The following is a 23,066-nucleotide window of genomic DNA, read 5'->3' on the forward strand; positions in this document are numbered from 1 at the left end:
AGAAAGTAACGAATGGATGTGAGGACAGGCAGGGTGAGACACCTACCCCAGACCATGGTGCTGGCTGGTTGGTGGGGGCAGACACAGAGACAAGGGACACAAGCTTATTGGGGAGAAGCACGGGAGGGAAGCGAAGAAGCAGCGGCCATGATGCTGAGCTGCAGAGCACGGGCCGCCTGTGGAGGCCCCGCACCTCTGCCCTGGGGATCATCAGCTGGGGCCAACCTGACAGCTGAGACGGGCTCGTCTCCCAGCTGGACGGTGTACCCGAACATACTCCTCCCGCTGAGCAGCCAGCCCCTCTTGGGGGGTCTGGGCGGTGCCCCTCCATGTCAGTCACTCCACCACACGGGGTTCAGGGAGCTGCTGGCCGAGTGGGAGCAAATGTTCTTAAGTAGGGAAGTAACGTGAGTCAGATGTGTGGGCTGTGAGCTCGTGCATGTGCTCAGCACTCTGCCAGAATCTGTGAAGAGACTGATTTACATCAAGGAAAGTAAGTCATTGCCTACAAGGAATTTATTACCTAGTTACACAGGTAATTAACATGCATGGAGCAACACTGAATAAATAAAAAGAAAAGTAAGCAATCGGTGGGCTGCCAAAGAAATCCCGAGGGAGATGCCTTTGAAAAGGACCTGAGCAAAGGCTGTTGTGGTCAAGACATCTTCATGGACAGGGAAGTTGGGCTTCGCTTGTGAAGACTGAGCCAGAACCAGCCCAAGGCAAGTGGGAGGCTGTTCCAAGTGGGCAAATGAGAGGAGACTGAGTTTGATATTTTTGTCCAACTGCGAGGTAATGGACCCAACCAGAGGGAACTAGTTTCAAAGTTTATTGTGTCAAGTTGATGGCTTTGAAGCCAAGTGGAAACTTTCTACCTAACTCCATTGGCAGTGTTTTCGCCCTTGCTCCTCGGAGGCCTCGCAGTGGCCTATCTGGGGAGGCGTGGGCCACTGGGAAGCTGGTGGCTCCCAGCCCTCACCCCTCCAGCCAGAGGAACTCTACTTTCCTTTATTCCAAGTGAGATTTTGTTGAAATAGAGGGAACTATTTGAAACCACTGCAGCAGTAAGCAGAGAACCCTGTAGATTTTTGAACAGAGGTGTACCGGGGGCCGTCACCCTGCCTAGTATGAATTGGATCAAGAAGGCCATTGAGGATACCTTTGCAGTGGGAGTGGTTACCAAAAGGCAGTGGAAGAGGTGCCTTGCAAGAAGCAGGAAACACGAGCTACACTTGGGGAAGAGATGAGTGGGCCCTGTCTCTGAGGGTTCGAGCTCTGATGGAAGAGAATCCACGGGGACTCTTGGAGCGAGGACACATGCTACAGGGGAGCAGAAGATGGCAGTAATGAGGATGAGCTTGATTTTAGGCATGTTAAATTTGAGCTGTGAAGGCAGCAAGCAAGGGGTGAAGGCAGACACCTCAGGTTGGGTCATCTTGTAAGATCCAGAAGCAGAGTCGCCATTGCTGGAGCCGGGCTCCACACAGTGGGCAGTGCTGGAAGCTGTAGGTGAACCCAGATGTCGGGGGAGGTGAGAATAAGTCCAATGGCAGACAGCGGCATTGAGGAGTTTGAGGAGGTGGCATGCATTTTCCAAGGAAGTGTCTGCCGGCTCTCTGCTGCATCTCCTTTGGAAGTGCTATCCACTTTATTTTGGTCCCCATTTTGCATATGAGGTTAACCTGGGTGACTCAGAGCAGAGAAACGAGACGCCAGAAGTTACCCAGACACGCATAGCTGGGACTAGAGTTCATTTTTCTCATCTCCCAGTTCCTAAACTGTAGCTTTTTGTGCTTTTCACATAAAAGTTAGTCCTTGATTAACACTGTGGGTTTAAATTTTAAAAGAACCACCTTGATTATTAGTGAAATTGGGGGGAGGGGTAGGTGAAAGAAACTTGTGTAACAAAGTGTGTCCTGGACTTGACACACTTGTCCTTTCTTCGCGGCCCTGCATCGCTGACCCAGACGGCTTCCAGAGCGGGTTGGGTTTTGATGTCCTTAGGATCAACTACAGAAAGGAAAACGGAAACAAGTAGTTTCTGAAGTGACTTAATTCTTTTTTTTTTTTTTTGAAGTGACTTAATTCTAAATGACGTGAAAAGGGAGGGAAGTGGGACTCACTCCCATCTTTGTCACCCCAGGCTGCCAAATGCAGATGGGTCTTGGAATGATTGGTTGATTGATCACTTTGAATGGTTCCCAGGTCTGTCTGAAATCAGTCGGGCAGATGGCTTGGTCTGTGGTTTCATGATGAGCTTTAGTGAAAGACATCAGTAGAATTTTCAGGAGATCATAGTGGGAGTCTTAGTTTTGCATTTATCTGCCAGCGATTGTCACCAGATGACGATTTTAAAAACACACCTAAATGCACACTGACCTCCACCTGACAAGGAGTGGCCTCTGTTCCCTCCGATGGCTCGGCCGCAGTGCCGGCAGCAGGGCAGCTCCTCACTGCTGGGGACGCGGTGGCCTTTCCCAAGGGTCAAACCCCAAGGAGCCAGCTGGGGCTGTGTTGCCTCACCTGACTCAAGGGGCGCTGCACACACCCATGATGCGCTTGGTCCAGGTTTGGAAATAGACCTCAGCAGACCCTCCTTCTTCCAAGAACGCCGTCCTGTCACCACCAGCTGCCAGGGCGAGAGGCGGGTGAGTGGGCAGAGGCGTGGTAGCCAATGCTGACTGCGTGCAAATGTGAAGACAAGGAGAGTGTAGCCACTGCCTCACTGTGGGGCTCTCCTCCTGATCGGCTCTCCTTGTACGTGTTCTGTGTAATTATGATGGCACGATATTTGTCCCGCTTCTTTACTTAATGTTACAAAGCAGTCTTTTCCCCATATCATTAAAATATTCATAAACAACAGTTTAATAGCTTGTAGTTATTTCATTGTGGTTGTTCCATAATTAATCATTTCTCTATTATTGGTCACATAGGTAGTTTCTGACTTTTCACTGTTATAAATAAAACACTGCAAAACATACCTTGTTTCCACATTCTTCGTTTCTCGTTCAAGATTGATTCTTGGGAGCAGACTTACTGAGGAAAGGATACAGATGTTTTCTGTCCTTCGTGTGTCTGTCCTTTCCAGAAGGATTGTGCCAGCTCATACACCCAAGGTGTCGTATGTGAGTGGCCGCAAATGGAGCGTCACTCAAAAGAGTGTCGCCAGTTGTCTGTTGCGTTTTTTTCTTCCTGTGCTCGAATTTCCCCACAGGGGGCGGGGAAACAAGCCCAGCTCCCCTCACACGCCCCACTGGGAGGCCTGTGATGTTGCTTTCCCACCTCTCCCATCCTCACCGCTGGCATTTTCAGTCCAGCGATGCTGCGCCCAGGACTACGTGTGAATTTAAGAGGTGGAACGTAGGCCTGACTAGGTCTGCTTTGATGTTGTGTGGTGAAGAGCTGGGCCCACAGAGGTCTTCCCGTTGCCCTCGGCTTCTGGGAGGTGACCCGTGTCCTGCCCAACAGGAGTGTCTTGATTAGGGTGTGGGGCCCGTCCACTTGGAGGCTGAGAGCAAGGCTGTCGGGGGCTCCAGGGCCCCGGGGGCCTGCCTGGTCGGCAGAGCTCTGTGCCTGCTGTCACACGGGGGTGCCGGAGGGGCCCACCCGCTGCTCCTGTGCAGATGGGGAAGGGAAGAAAGTGAAGTGGAGGCTGAGTTTTAAGACGTGAGGTTAGACGTACAGGAGCCTCAAAGATCACGGCGAGGCAAGGAGGTCCTCCTGGAGTGGCCGAGTCTCTCCCCATCCCCCGTCTGACGCATCGTCGTCCCCTCACCCCTTCTCTTCCCACCTCCTCCTGCCTCTGTCACCTGTTTCCATCTCCGTGACTGTTTCGTGTTTCCTAGGATTCCCGGGCGGCTGAACGACAGGAGGACCCCCCTGGGCGAGCTGAACTGGATCTTCACGGCCATCACGGACACCATTGCGTGGAACGTGCTTCCTCGGGGTGAGGCTGCCCGGCCGTGGACTGGCGGGAAGGCTGCTGCCCCAGAGTCAGGAGACTCTGGCGCCGGGGTGTGAGAGAAGTCAAATGGGAGGACTGAGTTCCCCTCAGTGAAGAAACCTGAGGGGGTGGGCGGGAGAAGGCAGGGACCCCGAAGGTTCTGAGAGGATGAAGTGAGTCGCACATCAGGTCGAGAGCAGTGCTGCAGGGCGAGTTCAGAGAGGCGTCTGCTTGGGTCCTTAGTGTTTTCGGGGCAGACTCAGGGCTCATCTGCCTTCATAGTCACACACCATCCATATTTCTTAAAACCCAAATTACTGCTATAGTATAAGACACATTTATGTTTTTCTGTGACCGGTTGGTTGGGTTCTGCTGTTTGTTCACATTACGTGTGTCATGTAGGTGCTGCCAGTGGAGAATGTGCATGTCAGTTCCAACCTGCTTGTTGCAACTTCTGGTAGAAGGACAGTAAATTTGTATATTTGGCTTTAAATGCTAGATGTGAGTCACTGAAGTCACCTCTTTATCTTTTCTCTGCCCTCAGATCTCTTCCAAAAGCTCTTCAGACAGGACCTGTTGGTGGCTAGTCTGTTTCGAAATTTTTTATTGGCGGAAAGGATCATGAGGTCGTATAACTGCACCCCCGTCAGCAGCCCACGCCTGCCCCCCACGTACATGCACGCCATGTGGTAAGTGTCTCTCCCCAGACCAGCATCAGGTTCTCTAAGGAGCATGGTTTTCCAGTTTCTGCGATAGTCCAAGTGTAAGGGGATTATTTGAACAAAATAGGAAGACGTGGCTCCAAACGTGGAGGCCTGAGTGGTGTACACAAGTTAATAAGGTCGACCCTCAGCTCTGCCTAAGTCCCCTGCAGGAGTGCAGGTGCCTCTAAGCGTCATCCAGGGCTGAGCTGGACCAGGGCCTACAGAGGCCCTGCAGTTCATAGCTCGGGGCGGAGGAGGCCTGCGGGTGAGTTTCTGACTCTGTAGGGATTTGTATTGAGGAAAGAAACTGCCAGCTGAATTCATGAAGTGTATCCAAGATTGCTGCAGAGAATTAAAACTGTTGGGTTCATGACCAGTTAATTTGCATGCTTATTTCACACATATACACACGCTGTCACACACACACACGCATGAGTGTGATGTTTATGACACTTGTATGTTGATTATAAATTTCCTTCAAAACTGGATTACTGGGACTTCCCTGGTGGTCCAGTGGTTAAAACTCTGTGCTTCCAATGCAGGGGGCCTGGGTTCAATCCCTGGTCAGGGAACTAGATCCCACATGCCGCAACTAAGAGCCCACATGCCGTAACTAAAGATCCCACATGCTGCAACGAAGATCCCGCGTACCAAGCTAAGACCCGGCGTGGCCAAATAGATAAATAAATATTAAAAAAAAAAAAAAAAACTGGATTACTGCTCCTTACACTACTGCTAGTAGTAAGTACAGTATGATAACAACAGTAATAATGGAAATTGTTTTGAATCTAGACATTATATCTGAAGGCGTTTGGTTTCTTCCTGTTTCCTTGCTTTTGTGACACAAGCAGAATTTGAGGAAGTACTAAAATGGGGCAGTAACGAAGGAAAATGTGTCTTAGTTATATCCAGAGGGAAATCCTAATACAAAATATTTAAAAAGAGTAATTCACTTAGGTTTAGCCCTAAAAACCATTCTATGGTGTATTTTCATGGTCAGGTTTATTTTGGGTAGTGACTTTTTTTTTAATATGTGCATATATGCATGACCACTTTCTCCCAACTCTGTAAACCCAGAGAACTAAGAAGGAGGTGGTAAACTCACCTCCTCTCATCCACTCAAGGAAAATCAGGAATTAACATTCTTATCTGTGAGATAAATCAAGATGCACTATGCTGGCCAAGCACCAGACTATAAACAGAAATCAAGTTAAAACATGCCTCATCTGTATCCTTTGGAAGAGCTTATAGAATAAACTAGAGAGCAAGTTATGGAGAAACAGAGAAATAGGAATAGACCGCATGAAGAGTCTCTTTGCAGCGGTTTAGATCCTGTGTGAACAGACTAGCAGATGCAGTTTCCTTCACTCCATGAAGATTAGAACTGGGGAGGAGGGGTTGAAAAGCCTCTCTAATGCTTAGGATAAATAATTAGAAAGAAAACCCACATTTCTGAAGAAGGAGATCCTCAAAACAGCCTTATCCTTTAAGTAAAGTGATGCCTTAAATTCTATTTTTTCTGAACCAGGTTTTTATAAAACATCTATTATTAAAAAGGAAAGAAAAAGAAAAAAGAGCTGAGCAGGGTCAGTGCTGCGCCTAGTCATGGATGGAAAACTAGTTAAGCCACAGGAAATGGGCATCATACCAGCTGCCCAGTGTGAATGGCCTCCTGGGTGCCTGGGGCCACTGGCCAAGCAGTTCCCCCCAGGAGGAAGAAATACAGGGTGGACGCGAGGCGCCAGCTTTTAGCGAGAAGCGGCCTGTGTCCTTCCCTCCATCTGCCCACCCCACCAACAAGTCCATGGGACAGTCTTCCTTCTTGTGCATGTTTCTCTGGATGTAAAACTGCCTCCTCTAAGATGTGCTCAGCTGCAAAGAGTAAAAAACAGTGTGTTGTCCCGGAGAAGAGAGTAAGGAGCACAGCCTGATCAGAGAGCAGACAGAACAGACAGCAGGAGATGACAGCAGGAGAAGGGGACCCAGGGAGGAAGCACGCAGAGATGCCCGGTGCGGAACAGTCACACCTGTCTCTCTTCATCATCCCACAGATCTTTCTCTAGTATTGGCCTCTTAGAACATTTCTGAATTCTGGGATTTGTATAAGTGCTGTTTAATATAAGGTCCAAAGTCTAACAGCAGCGTCTCATAATCCCTCCCGTCTCATAATCCCTCCCGTCTCTGTTACTGATACCTTTCCATGCCCTCCTCTAAAACTAGGAATATGGCCCTCTTGCCTGCGAGTTTAGCTCTCTGTGAATCTCATAAAACAAATCCTCATTTTTATTTATTTGTGTCCAGAGAAACGTGAGCTAACACAGCAACCCACAGAGGCCCAGATAAACATGTGGAAAGCCTCCTGGGTATCCCGGGGCGCGTGGAATTGCTAGCAGTCATACATGCACCCTTGGGGTCTTTCTACTTCCCTGGTTCCAACCTCCCTGCGCATTCCAGGGCCCCTCTGCAGCTGATAATGCACCCTGAAGACTTGAGTACAATCTAGTCCCTCAACCTGCATGGTCTTCCATCCTGCAAAGCGCACTGTCTGTGGCCTGATACCCTCCCCACTCCCTTTTAGGCGAATCCTGGTTGTTGCACGTTGGGTTCTGTGGGAAGCGGACTTAGAGGTGGGGGTCAGCATTAGGATGCTGTGAGGGAGGGCTCTGGGGATCACAGCCCTGGACAGGGAGGCGGCCTGACCCCTGACCCAGCCTGGACCAGCACATTCCCAGCCGACATTGTTGGACCCTGACATCTCCCACTTCACTCCAGCCCCTGCTGCCCTGTCCACTTTGCATCCACCCATTCCAGCTCAGGAGAGGGACTAAGCAGGTTGCTGAGGAAGAACCAAGGAACGGGACTGGTGAGACAGAGAGGCTTTGAAAAAGAATGCCGTTTGTCAGAATTTTGGCTATAAAAGGGGAAACCAGGGAGAATCCCAGTACCTAACAGAATGGGGATGTAATTGAGATACATATATTTGAAAAAATGTAAGCCATCTTAAAACTTTGTGAAGATTATTTATTATTATACAAAATATATGTTAAATGACAAAAACAGAACACCGGACTGTATCAGCAGTATAATTACCTCTATGTTATGCATGGGAAAAGGGCTGGATAGAATTATAACAAGATGCTAATGGTGCTAATACCAAGACAGGAGGATTAGAATGAGAATGCTCTCTTTTAAAAGTTGGTAGATATTACTTTTGTAATTAAAAATCTACATGTAGATGTTTTAAGCCTTTGAAACACTAAAAGCTATTTTTTAAAATTAAGTTATTACGGTTGAAGTTTCCCTTGTCAAAAATGCAAAACTGGAGACAGAAGAATCATTGTGTGCTTCTTTGCATGAAAAAAAATGTAACTAGTAGAATTCCCTGAGGTTTAGTACCTGCACTTGATCTCATTTGGTATTTTTTAAATGTTGTAGAAAGAGCTCATTAAAATCCTGAGTTGAGGCCTTCCCTCGTGGCGCAGTGGTTGAGAGTCCGCCTGCCGATGCAGGGGACACGGGTTCGTGCCCCGGTCCGGGAGGATCCCACATGCCGCGGAGCAGCTAGGCCCATGAGCCATGGCCGCTGAGCCTGCGCGTCCGGAGACTGTGCTCTGCAACGGGAGAGGCCACAACAGTGAGAGGCCTGTGTACCCCAAAAAAAAAAAAATCCTGAGTTGGAAGTCATTCACATGCATTAGACTCGTCTCATATTTGTTACTGTACAGGAGACGTACAGCAAACCAAACGGGATTGTTACTGAAATAACAGTTGCAGGGATAATTTAATTTAACAAGAAGTTGCATACTCACTATGCACAGGGCACTGGGAGGCCTTGTAAAGAACATAAAAAGCCGTTCTAAAAAGGTATGAAATCATGCCTGAGTATTTATTGAGTATCAAGCACTGGCAACCCAGCCTGGACACGTTGTGCGTTTCCAGGTGGGCGTCACGCCCTTGCACGTGGCCCTCGTGTCACTGCAGACACAGACTCGGGGTCGGACTATGTGGGGTCCTGGTATTGTATCCAGCCGCCACATTTAACACGGCCCTCTGATTGGACTGTGCTACCGTGTTGTAGATCTAGGGAGGAGAAAACCACTCAGGGTGGGTGATAACCTTTATTTCTTTTTGACATCATGCAGAATTGTCTCATGCAAAGTCAGAGACCAGAAATACCTGCTATAAACACTGGGTCAGGCAGCTGTATAGGGCATGCAGCCACGTTGAGGGCCACTGACTTGGTTACGATGGAAAGACTGCCACATGTTTTCCCTCCTCCCCTGGGGGTAGTTAGAGGTAGTGGTTGGAATATCAGTTGGTAACACCAGATCCAGTGGCTTTACAAATGGGGATTTGTTCCTCTTTCCTGTGTAGCTGAGTGGCTCACAGGAGGGACACGGATCTCCGCTCTTCCCAGCGGCCGTGTGTGGTGCCTGGTCTAGGGAGGCTGGGGATGTGGTCTCTGTCCTGGGTGACGGGTGTCCAGCTCAAAGTTCTGGCCTTAGGGGAGATGGGAGAGCGGAGGGAACAGGCAGTGGGCTCAGATGCAAAGGCAGGAGAATGTGAGGCCCGGAAACCTGGAAGGTCATGCTCGCCTGCACTCAGGTTTGCCAGCTGCCCCTGAGGTCCGAGGCGCGGCATGGGCTCCTTGCCAGTGAAGCGTTGCCGTGGGCTTTCAGCAGGGCTCATTCGGTTGATGAAACACTCAACAACAATGCCCATAGCTCTTTCTCCCGCCTCGTAAATAGACGAAAGTTTGTACGTCCCCAGGGAGTGCACAGCCAAGGTAGTCGGAAAGAGCATTTGGAATAAATAATTTACCATCTAGTTACTATATTCCTTGGGTGGTGACGGAGAGGTTGAATTTTCAGCAGGGGGAGGAAGGGAACAAAGCCCAACAAAAATTGAGGTTAAAACACAAAGTCATACACATTCACACTTTGCTTCAGGCAGGGGTGCCAATGATGAAATGCTCAGCACCCGGCTTCTGTTTAATTTTTGATGCAAAGCCACCAGGGAGCCGTTTGCCTTCGCTTTCATTTTCAGCGGGTCCTGAAACCTTGCATTTCTCTGTGGTAATAACCTGTGCGTTCCTTCCCATCGAGCGAGCCTGGCTGGCTGACTGATCGGTGCAGATGGAGCCGGGCTCTCTTGGAAGGCTGTCCTCCCAGCCCACTCCTTGGGTGCCTGCCATCTTAGGCCTGTTTCCTGAAAACCCGAGCTCTTGCCTGGATGGCACGTTCTCCAGGCCGTGATTCATCGGCAGCCCACGGCTCGGAGCCCGGCTGGTCTGCGCCTCGGGGTGGGGAGGCCCAGGATCCTCCCTCCCTGGGGGCGCAGCCTGTGCGGCTGGTCACAGGGGCTGTGGGAAGTGTGAACGCGGACACCTCCCAAGTTCCATGCTCGCCTGGGTGCCACGGCTCAAGGTTTTATAGGACTTGCTTTCCCACTTTTCCTTAGTGAGAATCCCAAATTAAGACTCCAAGTTCGTTTTGATTTTACCCTAGAAAATGTAGCCACTTTTAACCAACTGAGGAAATGCTCAGCAGAGGGTACCGCCATGCTGCTGAAAAGGCTGCCATGTGATCTAGGGCTTGATGGGAACTCTGAGGTCCCCAACCTGACCCTTTCCTTTTGTACAGAATCAACGACCACAGGCCCCAGAGGGAGGCCGGCTAGCCCAGTGCCAGCCTGCTGCTCCCTCCCGGCCTCGGCCTGGGGCTCGCTGCAGCCTCACTGCTGGCTGGCAGTCTGCTTGGCCGCTCGGTGTCCAGTAGGTCTTAGGTGTTCTCCCACGTCCTCTCCTTTCCTCCTGTCCTCCTCGGCGCCTTGAACGGAGTCCCTTGTCCCCTCTCACTTAGACAGCTGTGCCCCTCCAGTCATGGCCCCGCCTTGCTTCCGGCGACAACAGGCGAATCCCTCCTCCGGGGCTTCCGTTCAAGCCAGCAGTCTCATCTGAGCTGCTTTTCTGGCACAGAAGAGTGTGGCTGGCGGGGACTCGACCCCACTGAGTGATTGGACCCAGGTGGGGGCCCGCCCTGGGGAGCCGGCAGGCCCGACGGGCCACACTCCTCAGAAGATTTGCGCCCAGGCCCCGCTGCAGCTGCGTCGGGTTTTGTCTCGCCCCTTGGAAAGGACTGAGGCGGCAGTAGTAGGTCTCGCCAGGGCAGCCTGGTTCCTCTGATACTCTGTCTAGAACACCCCAGCAGGGACGTCTTTAATGGGTTATAATTCTTCTTGCCTCGTGATTTTGAGGAGATGGTTCTGAAAGAGGGCACAGAAGCCAGCTTTACAGAAGGTGCAGTTCCGGGGTGCCCACTGTGTAACAGCTGTAGCAAGACCACCAGCTGCCCTGGACCCCCTCTGCCCACGTCACCTCCCCCCAACTGGTGCACACTTTCTTATAACTCTTGAAGTTAAAACTTTTTATTTGATTAAATTCAAGGAATCTTTATAGAGCTTAATTGCAATAACTGACTTGACTTCTGTCTTAACAGAGAGTAAGTGTCTCCCTCAATGCTGCAGAATAACCATTTTGTCTGCAGTCTGGGCACTTATTGAGCATATGGGAGCTATTTATTGCCCGCACTTTGAGGAACTTTTGATTATCTCCTGATTGCCTCTTAATTAGATTGGTGGGAGAAGGGTGTGCTTGTGCAGAAGGGGCCAGTCTGGGAAAAAAGAAATATATTCCACATATTTGAAAAATGAAAAAGAGTTCTCTAGTCTTTTGATCATCTTACATTTTTACTGTTTTTCTGCATGTTTTCATTTTTCATTCTTGTTTTGATCCTTTATGAAGACCCATGAAAAGGTGCCTCTTGCACACAAACAGGCAGTTATTAGTCTAAATAAACCTTGGAATGGAATCCTTGAGTGTGTCAGGAAATTGGCGCTGGGAAGAGATTGCAATACCAGAAACTAAACCCCTTGTCCTGACCATCACTTTCTTTCCACGAGGAGCACGTTTCTAAAAGAAAGGGGGGGTCAGAGTGAGAAAATCCTTATATCCTTGGGAATCCGCACTTGGATCTGGGACCACAGAGAAAGTAAGAGGATCGTTTATGTCCAGTTTAGAATCGGTGTTAAACGTTGCCAGGAAATAGCAGGCCTCTGTGTGTGTCCCTCCGTGTCAGCCACCCTCCGAGGCCTTCATGGGACCCTGTGTGGGATACACGATCTTTAGCCTGCCTCACAGGTGGTGAAACTGACTCTGGGGAGGTGACACCACGACCCAGTCGGCACCACCTTGTCTTGCACATCTTGTAAGCGTGCGGAGCTGGGTCCGGCGCCACAAGAAGTTGGAGAAGGTGGCCAGAACTACTCATCCAAGAGGCTGCTGCATCCCCAGCATACAGAGCACCACCTGTCTTGTCCCAAGCGGTTTGTGTTGGGCACAGGTGCCGACCACCCACAGAGGGGTTCAGGGGCCTGGCAGTGGGTGGGCCGAGGCGGACCCTTTCTCCCAGCCCCACCTGGCCCGTCTCTGGTGAAGCGCCTTGGCCTGACCACGGCCTTTCATGGCAAGTTTGTGTGTGATGCTGCCATGGTCCGGTCACCCAGTGCCCTAGCTGCCATCAGCCTGGGCAGCCTGCCGCGCTAGGTGGGGTCAAGTTGGGGGAAGAAGCTGCATTAGAAAGTGGACAAGTCTCTATTTTTCCTGAGCTTTTTCTCCTTTCAATTTGAAGAGAAAAGCTGTCATAAACAAAATGGCTTTAGCTAGCTGAGAGTTCCTCACCTCCTGTGCCCTTCACCAGCGGCTCTGCCCCGACTCAGCCACCCACGGGCTGCTCTGCTGCCGGGTCCCTCTGGGTGAGCCCATCAGTAATGCTTTATGGGTCCCTCTCTGCTCTCTCCCCAGGCAGGCCTGGGACCTGGCTGTCGACATTTGTCTCTCGCAGCTGCCGACCATCATCGAAGAAGGCACGGCATTTCGGGTGAGTCCTCCCAGGGCATCCTGCGCGGTCCACTGCGGCAGCTGCTACTCTGGCCACCTGGTCTGCAGAGCCCCTGGTCGGGTGTCAGAGACAGCCCTCACCCACCTGGGAGAAGATGCATTATCCAGAAGCTTAAAAGATTGTACCAACCAGGGGTTAAAGTTAGATTATGAAATGGTCAGCTCTTAAAAACATCTTCTCTACAGTATTGCTGTCATAGGTCTGCTTTTCTTGATGTGCACTCCCTGATCCCAGGTTCTCAGCCTTTTTACCATGAACGGATGCTCTCGACTTGTGGCCCTGCCCAGGACTACTCATCAAAGAGGCTGCTGCATCCCCAGCATACAGAGCACCACCTGTCTTGTCCCAAGCGGTTTGTGTTGGGCACAGGTGCCGACCACCCACAGAGGGGTTCAGGGGCCTGGCAGTGGCCAGGTGAGGCCTCTAAGGCTCAGGCTTGGCCCCGAGGGGATGTCTGGTCCCCATGTACTTTCCTAGGTGGTGGTCTGGTCATCCTCGAGTTAATGTTGTTTCACTTGTGGCTCCTGAGGCAGGCAAATCGACTCTCCCCCCATCCCCCCGGGGGTCGTTACAGCAGCTCACCAAGAACCCCCTGTTGCGTCCCCTGCACATACAGCCCCTCCTGTTTTCATTCAAGATTTGTTCATTTGATGAGCGTTTGCTGTGCATCAGACACCACGTCTGGGTGCACGTGGGTGAGACCCAGTCCCTTCCCTCAAGTAACCATTGAGAAAAGAGAAAAGCCACCCATAAAGTTAGAGCACAATTAGATCCCCCATCTGACCCTCCAAGGGACCGGGCAGGTGTTCGGGACTCGGGGAAGTGGTGGGGGGAGCCGGGAGGAAGCAGGTGGCTCCAAGCTGTCCACTGAGGGGATGGGTTGGAGGGTGGGGCTTGGAGATCGGAGTCACTGGCCTTTTCTCCCCACACCGTCGTCTCCGGGCCCCATTGGAGAGATCACAGTGGGCAGCTTAGCCCCCCGGTGCCTCACTTTCCTTGTTTTAAAATGGGAACTATAGTTGTATCCAATTCAAGGAGCACATGAGGACTGGAGGACAGAGCGTGGCACATGGTACATGCTGGATGCAAGGGTTCCTGGCCCTTGGTGTATTCACAAAGCCCTGACTGGGGCCAGAGGCACCCACGTCTCACTGCAGAGGTTTTTAACTTTCAGTGCACATCACGACCATCGGGGAAGCTTTCAGCCTTACTGAGTCGGGGGCCTGGGCGCGCGTGTCTGTGTGCATATGTATTTCTGTGGGGGGTGTACGTGCATGTATATTTGTGTGCCTGCGTATGTCTATGGGGTATGAGTGTGTGTGTTCTCTGTGGGGTGTGTGTCAGTGTACATGTGTGTACGTGCGTGCATGTCTGTGGCGGGGGGGAGGGTTGTATGCATGTGTGTTAACTTAGGTGATTTCGATTCCCCCCGAGACTGGGATAACTGGGCTATGAGGCCCTCCCTCTCTATTTTATCTTATCTTTCCTCCTTCATTGCTTGAATTTTTTTCCCATTTTATTATGAACGTTTTCAAACCTACAGCAAAGTTGGAAGAATTCTGCATCGAGCACCCGTGTGCCCACTGCTGGGTTCTCCACCGACACTTGTGGTGCCTGCTCCAGCAGCTCGCCGCTCTCCACCCACCTTTCCTTTAACGCACTTACAGGGAGTCGAAGCCGGCCTTGCATCTTGAACCCTGAAGTGGGCGCCGGCAGGGCCTTCACTTGGCTCTCGCCTATGTGTTTGGCATTGCCTGGGAGACCCTAAACCCTGAGGCAGGGACAAGTCTCCATGGGGAACAACAGTCCTGGCCTCCTGTTCCTCACACGCTCCACCTCCGCAGGGACAGGGCCTGTCGCCACAAACATGTGTTCGGAAACCTCGTTCAACTCATGCTTTTTTGTGCTCTGGGCCTGGTTTTCCTTTGTACCGTCAAGGGGTCGGAGCTGCACACCTCTCAGATAAAGCCCCACGGTTCTGTGTCCTCACCCCTCCCTCCAGTGCCAGGCCTCCTTTCAAGCGTCTTCAGCTTCTTTTCTCATCTACTAGATTCAGGATTCTGCCTCTGGGAATAATCTCACCAAATTGTCACTGGGAGGGGTACCTGGTGGAGGCCACACGCTAGCTGTTTTATTTAGTTTTCATTCTTTTGGAAGCATAACATACACGTAGAAGATTGCAGGCATCGTAACGTGCAGCTTGGTGAATTTACAAGTTGAGCGCGCTCGCGTAACCAGCACCCACTCAGAACATCAGCGGTCCCCCGAGGCCCCTCCCGCTCTGGCCACCACCTCCGCCAGGGTGTGTGCTGCCCTGAGGGGTTTGTACTTGGGTAAATAGAATCCTTGTGTCTGGCTGCCTCCACTCAATGCCAAGTTTGCTCCATTCAGTTGCAGCTCACTCCTATCACAGTGCGGAAACCTCAAAGGTCATGGTCCATCCCATGGACCTCACGAACTGTGCTGGCCACTGCCCAGCCGAGACGCTGGAGCCTGAGACAGAAGGAGAAGTCAGTCATGCTGGGCCTGTCTTTCTATGAAATTTTGATATTTTGTTCATTATAGATTTTTACATTAATTTTTATTTTCTTAAATATTGCATTAAGGTATTTTTTTTTTATCTCAGTTACTGTGTTTTTTGGTGCCCCCTTAAATTTTGTGCTTGAGGCGAATGGGTGGGTGTGGGCAGGTACTGCTAATTCCTCGTGCTCTGGTTGCGTTAGTGTCAGGTGTGCACAGGAGGCGTGGGATTTCTGGTCGCCAGGTGCGCATATTTTCAGTTTCAGTACAAACTGCCGGACAGTTTTCCAAAGTGGCTGTGAGTCAATTTTCAGTTCTTCCCACGATGTCTGAGAGTTTTAGTTGTTCCATGTCCTCATCAATACTTGATGTTTTCCACCGTTTTTTTTTCCTTTTGGCTATTCTGGTTCATTATGTAAAGGTATTTCATTGAGATTTTATCTTGTATTTCCCTGGTGGGTAATAGAGTTGAGCCCTGTTTCGTGTTTTTTTTGGCTTTTTGAATATCCTCTTTTATAAATTGCCTGTTCAAGTCATTAGCTCATTTTTCTTTTGTGTTATTTGTTTCTTTTCGATTTGTAGTGGTTCTATTTATATTCTGAATACAAATCTTTGTCACACATTGTGAATATCTTTCTTCATTCTGCAGACTTCATTTTCACTTTTTTAATGTTTGTACTTGATAAACAGAAGTTTCTTGTTTTACCATATCCAGTTTACCAATGTTTTTTCTTTTATGGTTAGGGCTTTTGGTATCCATTTAAGAAATCTTTACTTATTGTGAAACAGCCGACATAAGTGTGTTTGGACTGGGGGTGGCAGGTGAGAAGAGCAGGAGTGTGTTGAGATGAGCTAGCTCTCCTCCCTCCTCACAGTGACCTCACAAGTCGTGGTGGATAGGCCCCCAGGCTCAGGCGTGGCTCTTTGTGCCCAGAGCTGGCCTTTCCGCTCTTAGTCCTTTGCACTTGGCGCCTGTTCTCAGACCCCGCCCCCCAGCCCGTCTGACACGTGGGCTGACCACAGGGTCGACCACCTGGCATCAGAATCGTCCCAGGAGGCCCAGGCCACATGGCCACATGACTCAGAGCCTCTGCCCACGACCTGTGAGCTCTCCTCCAGAACACTCATCCTGGGTTCTGCTTCTTTCCCCCAAGAATCTACACAGTATTTCTGGGAGGTAATCATGAAGATTTGGCCCAAAACATCACCTCTGTGAATAATCTCAGGCACTCATGGGGCAACTCTTGAGCTGTTCTGTGAAGTGTTACTTAAAATGCTAAACCACACTTACGGTGGGGGGCTGATCTGATCTGTCATCTTCCCCGTGGCTTTAAGAAGCATGACAAACCTCACAGCATACTTTGATGGCAAAGGCTTTTCCCTCTTTGTCAGCTTTAGGTGGAAAGATTAGGAATGTCTGTCATTCGGAACGGAGCGGCTTCTTCAGCAATGAGCAGCGCGTTGGCATCCATAAGGCAAAACTAAGTGAAGGAAATGGGGGGATGTGGAATTATCTGAGTTTCCCGACTTCCCCTCCCAGACTGAAGGTCCCCCTCACTCAGTACAGCTGGGGAGGGAGCATTTAACAAGACTATTGTTTTTAAAACAATTTGTGAATAACTCACACTTAAAAACAGGAAAATCACTTTGGGGGCTCTGTCCCAATCCCCAAGTTTCCCTCCAAATTTGATTAACTTCACGTACACTGACTTTGCAAGAACACGCGTTCCGAAGTGTGAAAGTCCTCTGCCGAATTCTCACGCTACACTGACTTCTTTACAAGGGGCACCGTGGCTCTGACCACCAGGCCCCTCTGTAGAGGGTGCAGTGGGAACACGCCTGGTCTGGCTCGCAGCTGTGCTGGAGCCCTGCCCACGGCTTGGAGTCCTCTATGCGCACACTTCCACACGTGCAGGAACCTGGGGTCACAGCCCGCATCCCTGCCTTCCCACCCACCCTTCCTTACACAGACACCCGCTTTCCCCTGGGGAGACAGAGTGGGACCGAGAGGAGTGGGCCGGAGGCAGAGATTTGGAATTCTTTCTGTCTGGAGCTCAGGGACAGCAGAGCTGCGTATTAAGTGGAAATGCCTATGTAAGACAGAAAACCCAGCAGTCCTAACTGCTTGGTCTCTCAGTTCCCAGACCTCCTCTGACAGCCTGGGCCCCCTCCTACCTGAGCCACTACTTCTGCAGTTTCCCTCGTCCTCGTCATCTCCACGAAAGGCATCCCCTCTGCAGTGCCTGCGCGAGGACAAGCCACCCTCCGCACCCCCACTGCCAGGCTGGGGAAGCCCGCTGTGACCTGCTGCGGTCACTACCCTCCAGGGGCCTTAAATGCTGCCTGGCGGGCTGCCCGGACACATCTCCTTCATTCCTTCCCATCCCCTCTCCGCTCGCTCTCCCCTCCATCCACAGCACCTCCTTTTCCCACCTCGCTGAGAGACAGGAGCGATAGAGGGATCCTCTGTCAGTCCTGCCACGTTGGCCCTTGTCCTGCATCCGGGCCCGTCTGTGTTGCACCTCCCGCTCCCAGCAGTGCTGCCCCCAACCTGTGCGCCAGGCGTCCACGCGCCAAGGCCCTGCCCAGCACCTCCCTCCTGCATCAGCAGTTTCCCCCTCTTACAAACACACCCTTATTCTCCCACCTTTAAAAAGAAATTCCTAGTCACGTGATCCCATCCGATTTCCGGCCCCCGCCCCCCCATGTCTCTCCTTCCCCTTTGCAGCCAGATTCCTGCAAAGAACTGTCTATTCTTGAGTCTCTGAATCATCTTTTCTTCTGTTTGAACCCAGTCCGGTTGTGCTTCTGCCCACTACCAGGGCCCTCCTGTTACATCCTTAATGGTCTCCAGGGCCCTCCTTGTCACCATCAGCTCTGGACCTTGGTCCTGCCTGACCCTCTACAGTCATGGAAGGTGCCGACCATGTCCTCCCCCTAAAACACTCCTCCCTGGCATCCTGGCCACCACCCACTCCTGATCCCCCTCCGCTGGCCTTGCCCTTGTGTCTCCATCTCCTTGGCCTCTCACTCTTGGGGGGCTCCAGGGCTCAGCCCGGGGTCCCCTCTGTTTCTCACTTAACTTTAAACTAGATCTGTCTCTCCAGCCCAGACCCGTCTCCTGGACTGTGGGCTCATGTAGGCCATCGTCCCCCTGATGTCTCGGTCGGGTGTCCAGTAGGCACCTTAAACTCAGCGTGTCCAAGCTGAGTTCCCCACGTGCTCCTCCCAAACTTGCTCCTCTTTCAGTCTTCCCGCCTCAGGTCTTGGGACCCCACTTCCGGGTGTTTAGGCCCAAGCCCCGGCATTTACCTTACTGCAGCCCTCTCTTACCCACACCCAGTCTGTCCATGCAGCCCCTGGCTCTGCCGTATGAAACGTCCTGGTCTGACCATGTCTCACCTCCTCCTCTGCTATGGCCCGGCCCTGTGTCCGCTCGCCTGGATGGTGGTCGCCGAGTGGAGTCGGGGCCTCACAAAGACACACGGCTGAATCGATGGTGGGGGCGGTGTGTAAAGGCAGAGCCAGGTGAAGAAGGAGAGCCCCTGACTAACCCTCTGCTCGTCCCACAGCACAGCCCCTTCTTTGCTGAGCAGCTGACCGCCTTCCAGGTGTGGCTCACGATGGGCGTGGAGAACAGGAACCCACCTGAGCAGCTTCCCATTGTCTTACAGGTGAGTGACTCCAGGTGAGCCAGATTGATGAGGGAGCTAGAAAACCCCGCAGCCGCCCGGGATGGGACTAGTTTATTGGGGCTGAGTGTGCTGGTCTGTGACAGCCCTCCTGCTTTGGAGCTAATGCCTCCTTGTCTCCCGGGCTCGCCTGGCGAAGTCACTGAAGCCTCTCCCCGCCAATTAAACACTGATCTGGGCTGTCGTCAGCTGCCCTCCCGTCTCCCCCCAGTGCTGCTGCCAGCGAGCTCCGTTCCAGCACAGCTCTGGCATCAGTGCCCCTTCTCTTTGGAAGGACATGAGATGCAAATCAACTGCGGAGAAAATGGGAGAGGCTGAGCAAATTACACACGCAGGGCGTGGGCACCACTCCGGCACCTGTGGGTTGCTCGCTTCCAGGGGGCTGTGCCCCGCGGTAGCTGTGGGCTGTTGCACTCTCTGGCTGTGCTGTCAAGCGCAGTCACCCGTGTGGCCTGTGTCAGTGTTCACGTGGCACCTGGTGCCCCATGAGTGGTTTGGGAGATCAGTTCTGTGGGTCTCACCCAGCTAACTTTTGGGTAATGAGATGGCAAAATACCAAAATTCCTCACAGGCAAGAAGTTTAGGAAGGTTTCACAGAACTTTTGTTTCACTTAATGTATATTTATGGGGCAGGTGTAGGGACCAGGTCATGACATAAGCAAAGCTGTTTTGCTCTGAGACAGTGTCAAATGAGATTTAAAACCACTGTCAGTGTAGACACCAAGGCCTAATAATTCACTTTAGGCCCTGGAAGAGATTGTGTGCGGTGGGAATGGGGCAGTTGAACTTGGGTGAGAACTGTGGACAGTTGTGGGAGGGGCCGTGCCCGCAGCAGGAGGGGGTGGGCATTTACATCCGTGTCCAGTTAGGAAGTGGGGTCTTAAATTCTGAGAGCTGGCTGGGAAGACCATCACCTTCCCCCCAGAAATCTGATTAGGTTGCTTTGCCTCACCTGCCCGAGGACAAGGCCTTGCCTCCCCCCAGGAGGGCCCCACTTTCTCACCAGGCTGCTGACCATGTCTCGCAGAAGTACCATTCATCTTCACTGGGCCAGATGCACTCTCTGAGCGGCTCCCGCCGCCGAGGACAGTTTGAAAAACAGGTGAACGGCTGATCGCTGTCCCACCTGGAGCGTGGCGGGCCCCCTCCCTGCATGGTCTGCTCTCCCGCTCTGTGCTGACCGCATGGTAGGCTGGGAAGGTGCCTACGACAGAACTGAGGTCTTCTCTGGCTCAGGACTGTGTGCCGGGACCCAGGCAGCAGAGCAGTGAGAGCAGTTTGCAGTTGTGGAAATGCCACCACACAGCCTTGTCCTCATGGCTTGATAATTACGTGGGCACAGGGTGTTGGCCAGGATCCTTCCCTGGAGATATTTTGGTGCTTTTTCTGTCTTATGACTGCTTATTTTCTGACATTGTGAAAAGAATGCAGAAATTATTAGTATTCCTCATGTGTGTTTCTAGATTAGTTTGACTATCTTTAGTTTGCAAGGTGAGCAATAAACAAATTTTCAAAACAAAACAAAACAAAAAGCAACGATAACAACACAACAAAGAAAACTCGCCATTTGGCAGGAGCCCACGAGTTCTCATGCAGCGAGTGGAAGGCTGACAGCAGGGCTGTGGGACAGCAGTGGCCGCTTGGTTGCTGTGCTCCCCATCTCCTGGGGTCATCCGAATTTCATGAGAGGAGACTGGCCAGCCTCCACTGACCTTCCTATTATTTCAATAATGTGATAGATAAAATCGGTCCTTTCCAAGCAGGGGCACGACGCCCAGCACTGAATCCTGCCTGGCAAACAATCCTGTTGTAAATGGCCTCCTATTGACTTTTTCTTTAATGTCCCATTTACAACCCACACGCCCTCAGGGAAAGAGAAGACCCAACTTCCTGATGCCAAAATGAGGGAATGACTCTGAAAGAAAAGAAAGGGGCATCTTCTGTGCGATCGATCTTTCAGACGAACGTAAACCATAGGTTCCTCATCATTCTGATGGGGAGTCTGTCTGGGCTGTGTCCCACCTGGATCAGTGCAGGAACCTGTGCTTAACAAGAAAACCCAACACAATGCAAAGGAGAGCTTGCTTCATTTGGGGTAGCCCGCGGTGTTGGCTTCTTTCTCATTAATTCAGTTATTTTGCCAGAACCTGGGCCCCGTTATCCATAAATTATCCCCAGTGCCTTGGCGAGTCAGGAAGTGTTGCTGAAGGGAAAGAGAATTTTAATACAGAGACGTCACAGCTTTTCCAATCCCTGCTACTTTTTCCACTGCCAGAGAGCGTTTTCTCCCTCCGAAAACTCAGAGGCATTAACTGAGGACCATTGGGGTAAAATGAACGGTCTCCTTGGGCTGATTTGCAGCCTCTCGTGTAGATGTAAGCATGAACGTACACTTTTCCTGACCAGTCCTGATGTCCTTTTTCACCTTTTAAAAGTACAAGTCGGGCTTCCCTGGTGCCACAGTGGTTGAGAGTCCGCCTGCCGATGCAGGGGACGCGGGTTCGTGCCCCGGTCCAGGAGGATCCCGCGTGCCGTGGAGCGGCTGGGCCCGTGAGCCATGGCCGCTGAGCCTGCGCGTCCAGAGCCTGTGCTCCGCAACGGGAGAGGCCACAGCAGTGAGAGGCCCGCGTACCGCACAAAAACAAAAAAACAAAACAAAAAAATCAACAGAAAGGATGGGAAGGAAGATTCTTGTGCCCTGCCACACTGCAAGGCCTGGCCCCGTGGTCTCCTGGTCTGGTGGCCCTGCCTGGACTCAGCATTACTGTCTGCACTCCCTCAGTGGCCCATGTGCAAAGAAGCCCCAGGCAGAGAAGGAGGAATCAATGTTGTGGAAAAGAGAGGGAAGAGAGAAATTTTACAGGATTCTGTGTTAGTACCTTTACACAGATGCTACAAGTCAGTGTGGGCATTTCATTAGGAAACCCTGTTTGCTTTCATGGCATCATTTTATTTACAAATAGAATTTTTGGTCTGAAAGTACAGGATCATTATTAGGTGGCATCAGGATAATAACTGGGATGTTATTATTACACATATTTTATTCATCGGTGGCTCCAGAATCTCTGATCATCAGATTCCTGGGTCCACCAGGCCAGGACTGGAGCTTGAGAATCTGGTTTTTAAGAAGCAGCTCTATCCAGCAGTCTCAGCGCAGAAGCCTGGGTGCATTTTTTGTGCACAAGGCAAATGAAAGGTTGTTGCCCTAGCAGCTCTGTTTTAGTTTGGGTATTTATTTGTATCTCCATGATTAATCTTCAGTTTGGGTTGCCACAGACAGAAAGAAATCCCAGTAACTCATTTAGTTCACCAACATTTATCTCTGTAATTTCCCCGGGGCCTGAGGCACACTGAAACAGGAATTTTTTTTTTTTTAAGTACAAATACAAACAAACAAAAGCCAGTCCTTTTTTAAAAAAAGTAATTTTAATTTATGTTGGGCCTCAATTTTTTTTTAATGTAAATCAACAGAAGGAATCAGAGGAAGCGGTAATGTTTAGAAAAACCAATACTTGACATTTTCCCTAGGACTTGTTATTGATGCTGTTTATTTTCCAATGAAACATCAATACCCACAGCCCAAAACCCTGCATTGCTGAGGGTCTTGAGTCTCTGAGACAAGTGGGCTGTCTATTGATGCTTTAATGTGTGTTTCGTCAACACGGACCACAGAGTCAGGAAAGATCGCATTGCAGTAGTGATGGTGATGGTTTCCCTTTTACTTTTGCCATCTGTAAATATGACGTTGTAATGGAGACCTCTTAACTGCTGGTCAGTGCACATGAGAAACAAGCAATGCGAACTACGCGTGGTTAGGTTTCTTGGCCCTTAGGTTTCTTGGCCCAAGTTGCCATTTCTTCCACTGCAAAGTGCTCTGCTATTTACTTGAAAACACAGAGCTTTATTCACGTTGACAGTGTTTTAAATAACAAAGGGAATCAGTAAATAGAATCTTTACAAGTGTTAGATGTGTTTGATGTCTTTGATTTTTGAGGAATTACACCTGCTTTCACAAACCTAGTAAATGGAAGGTTCTGCTTGCCCTGGATCTCTAGAGACTTGAACCTCCGGCCGTTCCGTTTTCTTTAAAAACAAATAGGGAAAAACAAATACCGTATGCTAACACATATACATGGAATCTAAGAAAAAAAAAAAAAGGTCATGAAGAACCTAGGGGTAAGACGGGAATAAAGACACAGACCTACTAGAGAATGGACTTGAGGATATGGGGAGGGGGAAGGGTAAGCTG

The 23,066-nt window shown here is 50.8% G+C and overlaps 1 protein-coding gene across 4 annotated transcripts in view; it reads left to right on the top strand.

Moving 5' to 3' along the window:
• RPTOR (regulatory associated protein of MTOR complex 1) overlaps positions 1-23,066 on the top strand; it is a 262,877-nt gene that overhangs the window by 162,655 nt on the left and 77,156 nt on the right. For all 4 annotated transcript variants that reach the window (XM_055090448.1, XM_055090449.1, XM_028499286.1 and 1 more), the window contains exons 7-10: positions 3,846-3,946; positions 4,488-4,632; positions 12,509-12,584; positions 18,698-18,799. In XM_055090448.1, coding sequence (XP_054946423.1) covers positions 3,846-3,946; positions 4,488-4,632; positions 12,509-12,584; positions 18,698-18,799 — 424 coding nt within the window. The remainder of the gene's footprint in view (positions 1-3,845; positions 3,947-4,487; positions 4,633-12,508; positions 12,585-18,697; positions 18,800-23,066) is intronic.

Source organism: Physeter macrocephalus, chromosome 14 (genome assembly GCF_002837175.3).
Source record: "Physeter macrocephalus isolate SW-GA chromosome 14, ASM283717v5, whole genome shotgun sequence".
In the NCBI taxonomy this organism is placed as follows: domain Eukaryota; kingdom Metazoa; phylum Chordata; class Mammalia; order Artiodactyla; family Physeteridae; genus Physeter; species Physeter macrocephalus.